Here is an 8,031-nt window from a genome sequence, read left to right as displayed (position 1 = left end):
TTTTTTTTTTTTTGCGGTACATGGGCCTCTCGCTGTTGTGGCCTCTCCCGTTGCGGAGCACAGGCTCCGGACGTGCAGGCTCAGTGGCCATGGCTCACGGGCCCAGCCGCTCCGCGGCACGTGGGATCTTCCCGGACCGGGGCACGAACCCGTGTCCCCTGCATCGGCAGGCAGACCCCCAACCACTGCGCCACCAGGGAAGCCCACGACTCCTCTTTAAATGTAGACGTGTGCCGTCCACAGTGTGGCTACTAGCCATGTGAGGGTACTTAAATGTAAATTACCTGAAATTAAATATTAATACAATTCAAAGTGTAGTTCCTCAGTTGCACTAACTCCTGTCCAGTGCTTAAAGCCAGTGCCTGGTGGGTACCACGTTGGACACCCCAGAATTATGGAGCGTCTCCATCATTGTAGAAGTTCCTTAGGACAGCGCTGCTGTAGCCTGCCCGTGTTGGTCAAGGTTCAGACCTACAACAGACAATGCCGTAGCCGTTTTACGACGATGAATACTTAATACAGGAATTTAAAGGTTTACAAAGCGACTGGAAGGTTTGGGAGAGCAGGCAGTAGGCGAGGCTCCGGGACTGCTCCTAGGACCACACGGCAGAGCTGGATCGCTAAGAGGACTGGGACTCTGGGATCTTCAGGAAGTGGATCTGGGCGGTACTGCGCTGAGGATCACAGCACCTTATCCGAGGTCTGGGCACCAGGAAGCCATCGCCAGAGGCTTTCTGTCTCTACAGGGCGAGAGTAGTGGCACGGACACCCTCCCCACCGGACGTAGTTTCATTTCAGGCCTTGACCTGGCTGACCTCACAGCCGCGTCATTCTGGCCACGGGGAGGTTGGAAAGTGTGTCCAGCCTCTGCGGGACAGGAGCGCGCAGAGGAGGAGGGGGGATGGCTTCTGAGTTAGTCGGTCCGGCAGTCCGCCCGGGGCTGAGCGGGACCCCAGCCTTCCCTGGGGGAGCACACCCGGCTGCGATGGCCCGGGCCTCAGCTGTCGTCTGAGCCCAGACGGCATCCTCCCCGTGTGAGCGCCCGATGGCATCCTCCCCGTGTGAGCGCCTGGCTATCTCAGTAGACGCACTAGATGGAGAAGATTAATGGTCTCCTGCTGGCTGCTCATTTGGCCTTTCATGGGCAGAGAAAGCTCGCTTTCTGTTTCAGGTCGGCTGCTTCGCTCTTAAAGGGAACGGAGGCCCCTGGTCACTGCGGGCATCTGCAAAGCCCTCAGGATGCACCCGGCCCGAGAGAAAGCATGTCCTTGGTGCTACACGATTGCTTCTCATCTCCATAAATGAGCCGAGGTTGTGCTGTGTGTACAAAGCCTGGCCGCTGGGAGACACCCCCTCTGCACCGCTGAATGTACTGAGGCCAAAGGGGGAGGTCGTGCTCACGAAGCCGGCCTGTAGCCCTGAACCCCTTACACACACATGGCTAACCGGGGGTCCCTTTCTCGTGCCAGGCGGTTGGGCTTCTCTACTGAGGGATAATGTGGAAGGGAGATGGGGAGGGTCACGCTGGCCGCCGGGGTTGGAGGTCTGCCCGTTTACACTGCGGGGTCGGGAGGGGATTGGCGAAGGAATTCCCAAGCAGGGAGCAGGGGGAACCGCATGCTGAGTACATGCAAAGGTCCTGGGGCAGACAAGGACTGAGCTTGTCTGAGTGAAACGGGGCCAGGACGGCAGGCGTGCCTGGACCAGGCCGAGAGAGAGGAAGTTCCGAGAAGCAGGCAGGGCCGTCCCTGCAGGCTCACAGCCCGTGGCAGAGTCTGGACTGCGAAGAGATTTGACTGGGAGGACGACAGGGCCTGATTCATAACCTGTATTTCTGAAAGGTCTGTCTGGCTGCTGCATGGAGATTGGACTGGGGACGGGCAGGAGAAGTGGGGGAAATGGCAGGGCTTCTGCAGCATCCGGGGCAAGACATGGGTGGTGGCCTGGACCAGGCCAGTGGCACCGGAGATAGACATCGTTTCTCACAGCCTCTTCCTCCGGAGTGCTCCCTGGAGGTCACAGCAGAGAAGTCAGCAGGGAGCCTGGGAAAGCTCGTCCTCTCGGGCTCCGACGGACTGATCCCCGCGCTTTCCCAGGTCATCCTCGTCATGACGTCGTCATCATCCGAGCCTTATCAGGCAGATACTGGGTCTCTTCTGGGACGTGGCCCTGGGGCAGGTGCATGGATGGACGCAGATGAAAGAAAGTCACTCGATTTCATCCCAGAGCAGCTCCAGGTCCCAGCACCACGCCTCCCTCGCAGGGGCCCCCGGGGAGCCTAAGTCCTGAGTTCATCTCCTGGCTTGGACCCTGGCAGATCAGCCTGTGCTAAGGCCGACCGGTGCCTCGTCCTGGTCCATTGGAGCAGCAGCCCGTGTGTGCGGACTGGGGAGCTGCCCAGGGGAGCGGAGCCGTTTCACGAGTGCGAGTCAACTTTCTCCCATACAAGGAAGGCGTCTGCGGTGGGTGCCCACCTGTGTGTGCAGCCTGGTCTGCTGAGCCGCCGCCCTGGGCTCGTGCAGATCGTCCAGGAAGGCAGAGCCAGAGCAGACTTAGACGGTGGCATCTTTTCAGCTGGCAGCCAGGGGACCAAGCTTTGAATCAGCTTTATAATTTGAAAATTGGTCTCTTTGCGTCGGGTGCTTATTTCCTGCTAACCGAAGCCGTCAGAGCCGTCAGAGACACAGAGCTGCTTCCCTTCCTCCCTAGCTCTGCTCCGGATCTGCCAGCACGGGGCCTGAGATGGAGCTTTGCCATTCCTGCCATTCATGGATCACTGTGTCCTCTTGTCACGGGGGTCCTAGGGCTCCTGAGAGCCTCATGCCTGGGTGGGAGTCGTCCCAGGGCGTGGGGGACAGTCACTTGTGATAGGAGAGGTTGAGCTGGGCCTTGAGGTACAGCCTGGATGGAGGCCAGCCCGAGGGGCCACACCTGTCTCTCGTGTGTGTGTGTGTGTGTGTGTGTGTGTGTGTGTCTGTGTTTACTGTGCCCTTCGTTATGTCACAGGCTGCAGCAGTGCTTGGGCTGCCAGGACCGAAATACTGAAGGTTGTTTTCTTGCCCTCTGGCTGGGGAGAGGTTGACATTCCACTTTTCCCCACGGGCTTATCTGTATGTGCTTCTCCAGATGGACCTCTCCCGAGAGGTCCCACTGCTCTGGGAACGGCTCACAGTATAAATAAGGTCATCACCCAAGGCTCGGGTGGCTCTGAAGTTAGCCCCCCCCAGGCCAGGCTTTCCGGGTCTCGCTGCCTCAGGGCCCAGGGATGCACCCGGCCCGGCCTTGGCGGTGATGACGTCAGCTCTTGTCGGCCGCTTCCCGCCTTCGTCTTCACACTTCGTCCAGGCGTTCCGGGAGCGCCGGGATGTGGCCGCCAGGGTCTGCGGGAGGGGGTGGTGTCGAGGCCTCGTGTCAGGAGAAAACCGCGGAGACCCGGACAGTCCGGCAGGGTGGAGCCAGGGCCGCTTTCCTGACGCGAGGGAAGAGGACGGCCGGCCCAGGGGCTCCAGCAGAGGCTGTTCAGCATGGTCATGGCCAGACCGGGGGTCTAGGAAGGAAGGTGGTTTCCCACAGATCAAACGGGCAAGCTTAGGGTCGGAACCCTCGCCCGTGAAGCTAATGAGACACGCGATCCGGCCACGCCGGACCCGCTCGGTCCAGGGCAGCACGTCTGTCCATCCGCCTCCATCCCGGAGGCCCCGGGGCGGGTGGTGTGGTGGGCGCTGCCCCGTGAAGATCGCCTCAGACACGGAGGGTGTTCTTGGGGTCAGAAGTGCAGCCCCTTCACCCTCAGGCCGTGAACCCTAGGAGGAGCTCGTCCTCCAGCGAGTACGGCGCCCTCGCCCTCGTGTGTGGTGGGAACACTCACCTGGCTGGCTGTCACGGCGCCGCTCGTGCTGCAGGCGCCTGGAGGCTTCGCGTCCTTTCCTTGGGGCTCCCATAAGAAAGGCAAAGGCCCGGCCTCGCGGGGTCTCGCTTGCTTTAGGCTTCAGACACACACAGGGAGGACGGCGGCAGGTGCGTGACAGATGAGACCCCCGGTGGGAAGGGCTGGGTCCTCCGGCTCCCGACGTCCTAGATGGTGACATGGAGCTGGTGTCGGGTCGGGGACAGGCCGTGAACTGAGGACGAGGCCCAGCAGTGGTGGTGGGGCTCCAGTGCCACGGGGACCACATGGCGACGGTGCCGGAGGCGGCTGTCAGCGGACAGGGAGGTGGCAGCAGCTGGTACCTAAGTGGACCCGAAGTGCTCATCTTGGGGTCCTGTGGGGTGGAAAGCGCACACCTGTGATGTCGTCCCCCTCCCTCTCGTGCCCCCGGCAGACATAATGAATCTGTCACCTTTCTCTCGTGCTCAGAAAAGTCCCAGAATCCTTGAGGTACAGCGTTTTGGTGGTCACGTCGGTCAGTTGGCATAAAACTGGAAACTTACCGTGTGTCACTGGTGTGATGATGGAAGGGACATAGACTTTGGAAGCTGGGAGGAATGACAGCCCAGGCAGGTACGAGCAAGCGTATTCGTTCTCTTTTGGTTGCAAGGGACAGAAATCCAGTTCAAACTAGCTTAAGCGAAGTTACCTAAGGAATAAAACTGGGAAGCTCAGGGTGAGGCGGGCATCAGGTGTGGCTGGATGCAGGTGCCTGGTGGTTTTCAGAGCCTGTTTCTAGGATGGAGTGTGTCTGGGTTCTGAGGCTAAGCTGAGTCGTGTGCTCATCTCTGCACTGGCCCCCATCGTGGACAGGGCCGGCGGCGGGGCTGAGGGGTCACACCAGCAGCAAAAGTCGCCTTGAAGGTCTAACCTAGAAGGACGAGCCCAGGATGTGCGCTGGGGGGAGGGGACTGGGTGAGGCACCAAGTGTTCATCTGGACCCAGCGCGTGGCAGGGAGGAGAGAGAAGGGCCCCACGAGGCAGTGTGTCCTGGGCCAGCAGCTTCCCTGGAGGAGCCTTGTGTACACGAAGCAGAGAAGAGGGTCATCGTGGTGGTGGGGGAGGCTTGCAGGTGACATTCGTGCCACTGGTTGGGCTCCAGCCACAGTCTCCCAGGCGACTGAAGTGGCCTCCAGATGCCAGGCTCTCCGCCCACAGTAATCACCCCACTCTCTGTGGCATCTCCTGACCCTGTGGCACCTGCCCAGCCGGCCAGTCTCAAGGTCACGTGTCTGATCTGGGGCCCAGGCTGAGCTGATCCCTTGGTAAGTCTTGTAGGATTCTGGGGTGAGGTGCCCGCCAAGCAGATGGGGGAGAACCCACCAGACACGCGCCGTGTCATAGGGACAGTCTTGGAGGCTTCTGTTGCCTTTAGACCAGAGCCATGCAGATGTTTCTATGCTGGATTTCACTGGTTCCTACCCAGGTTTCCTTCTTTCTGGTCACCCCCACTACACACAGTGCCCTTTGCCAGATACCCAACGCTGCGTAACGAGTCACCGAAGACAAGTGGCTTTCTGCAGCAAGCGCCGTGCTGTCTCCCAGTTTCTGCGGGTCGGGAGTTCAGGAAGTTCTCGCTGGGCTGTTCTGGCTTGGGGTGTCGTCGTGGGGTTGCAGTCAGGCGGCGGCTGGAGCAGCCGGGGGCTGGCTGGGATGCCCATCCCCCTACCCCACGTTGGCTGGCTGGGCTTCCTCACAGCATGGCGGCCCAGGGCTGGTGTTGCAAGTTTTCGACCTAGCCTTGGAAGTGATCTCTGCTGTCACCTCCGCTAAACTTTACCAGTCAGAACGGTCACAGGAGGCCAACCCTTTGTCAGGAGGAGGGCGCATAGGTCCTGTTTCTTGATGGGAGCATGTCAGAGGAGCTCCTGATTCAAAACCATCACAGCCCCCCGCCCTCCTATCCAACAACTCCCATCGCCACATGGGTTTGAGGTACCTGGATGTGACCTTGTTTGGGTCCATCCCCTTCATTTATCAGACTTACTTTTATTTTTTGGAACTTAGGTGCAGAGATTTGAGTAAATTATACCCTTCAATTCATTGTCCGTTTGTTAGCATTGATTCATGCAGTGGCTCTCATTCATTCATTCATTCTTCTTTTCTGTCCCCATGCGCCTATTCTCATTTTCCGCCTCACCTTCCATAAACAACCATTCCCTTCTACTTTATTTGTATGTGTTCTTACAAGTATGTATTTTAATTGACATGTGTTGCATTGCATATTTGTCTTTTTCTACATCCTCCGCTCACTGTTTCTGAGGTCCGTAAAGGTTGTAATGCAATACATCTCGTGTCTTGTTCACCTAAAATGAGGGGTGTGATGTATCCAAGGTCACACAGCTGACCTAGACTGAACTAGGACCAGAGCAGATTCCCAGCATCACACACTGACGTTTCCATGTGCCGCCTCCCTGGCTCCTGCAATGGTTTGAAATAGGACATTGTTTTTAATAGATCTTTATTGGAGCAAAATTGCTTCACAACACTGTGTTAGTTTCTGTTGTACAGCAAAGCGAATCAGCCACATGCATACATATGTCCCCATATCCCCTCCCTCTGGAGCCTCCCTCCCACCCTCCTTAACCCACCTCTCTAGGTCATTACAAAGCACCGAGCTGATCTCCCTGTGCTGTGCGGCTGCTTCCTACTAGCTAACTGTTTTACATTTGGTAGTGCATCTATGTCGATGCTACTCTCACTTCGCCCCAGCTTCTCCCTCCCACCCCGTGTCCTCACGTCCATTCTCTACGTCTACCTCTTTATTCCTGCCCTGCAACTAGGTTCATCAGAACCACTTTTTTTTTTTTTTAGATGCCATATACATATGTTGGCTCACAGTATTTGTTTTTCTCTTGCTGACTTACTTCACTCTGTAGGACAGACTCTAGGTCCATCCACCTCACTACAAATAACTCAATTTCTTTCTTTTTATGGCTGAGTAATATTCCATTGTGTATATGTGCCACATCTTCTTTATCCATTCATCTGTCGATGGACACTTAGGTTGCTTCCGTGTCCTGGCTGTTGTAAATAGAGCTGCAGTGAACATTGTGGTACATGTCTCTTTTTGAATTGTGGTTGAAATGAGACTTCAAAAAAAAATTGTGAGCCTGGGATCCAGAGCACATCACAAGCTCTCCTGTTTTCCTCCCGGTGACCGCTGTCCCCTGTTCTCTCCTGCAGGTCCCAGCTATGGGAGCCCACGCCCGGCTCACGCCAACATGAATGCCAACGCGGCCGCGGGGCTGGCACCTGAGCACATCCCCACACCGGGGGCCGCCCTGTCCTGGCAGGCAGCCATTGACGCGGCCCGGCAGGCCAAGCTGATGGGCAGCGCTGGCAACGCCACCATCTCCACGGTCAGCTCCACGCAGCGGAAGCGGCAGCAGTACGGGAAGCCCAAGAAACAGGGCAGCACGATGGCCACCCGCCCGCCCCGTGCCCTGCTCTGCCTGACCCTCAGGAACCCCGTCCGGAGGGCGTGCATCAGCATCGTCGAGTGGAAGTATCCTTTGTGCGCGGGGCCAGCAGATGGCTCTCAGACCTGCGGCATCTGTCGCCAGGGCGCTGTCTGAATGCAGAGTTCTAGGCCCTACCCAGCCTCGAGTCAGAGTCTCTGGGGATGGGGCCCAGGAATCTGCTTGTATAACCAGCTCCCTGGGGGTTGTTTTTTTATATAATAAGCAGCATTTGAGAAAACAAGCCTAAGGGGTAGGCAAGTATCCCCTCTCCGGGCTGAGCTTGCCCAGGACCCACTGATGTGTGGGGTTGACAGCGTTGCACCCCAGACCCCCCTCCTCCTCCCGAGCTGTGGGACTGGCGCAGATGCGGGACCTCCTGCTCGAGGCTGCAGGACCCGGGAGAGACGAGAGGGTCGGCGCTCGGGCGTGGCTCAGTGTTTCTCAGCCTTGGGGCACATCAGGAGCTGGGACAAAGCACAGGTGTCTGAGCTCCGCCCAGGCCTGGCTAAGCTCTCCAGGTGCAGCTGAAGTGGAGAGCGCCGGCCTGAGGGTGTAACGCAGAACCCCTGTCCGCGGAACCCCGTGAGCAAGGCCTGCAGGGGAAGTGGCTTGGAAGGGTGGCTCTCAGGGTGCAAGCGC

At 58.1% G+C, this 8,031-nt stretch overlaps 1 protein-coding gene across 1 annotated transcript in view; it reads left to right on the top strand.

The window, feature by feature from the left end:
* CACNA1C (calcium voltage-gated channel subunit alpha1 C) overlaps nucleotides 1–8,031 on the top strand; it is a 465,580-nt gene that overhangs the window by 40,331 nt on the left and 417,218 nt on the right. Inside the window, 1 exon segment of the mRNA XM_029204130.1 lies at nucleotides 7,115–7,436. Coding sequence (XP_029059963.1) covers nucleotides 7,115–7,436 — 322 coding nt within the window.

This window comes from Monodon monoceros, unplaced genomic scaffold (assembly GCF_005190385.1).
Source record: "Monodon monoceros isolate NGI ecotype Baffin Bay Population unplaced genomic scaffold, NGI_Narwhal_1 Super_Scaffold_6, whole genome shotgun sequence".
NCBI classification, from domain to species: domain Eukaryota; kingdom Metazoa; phylum Chordata; class Mammalia; order Artiodactyla; family Monodontidae; genus Monodon; species Monodon monoceros.
Note: the sequence above shows the minus strand (reverse complement) of the source record. Positions and strands in the feature narration are given on the sequence as shown.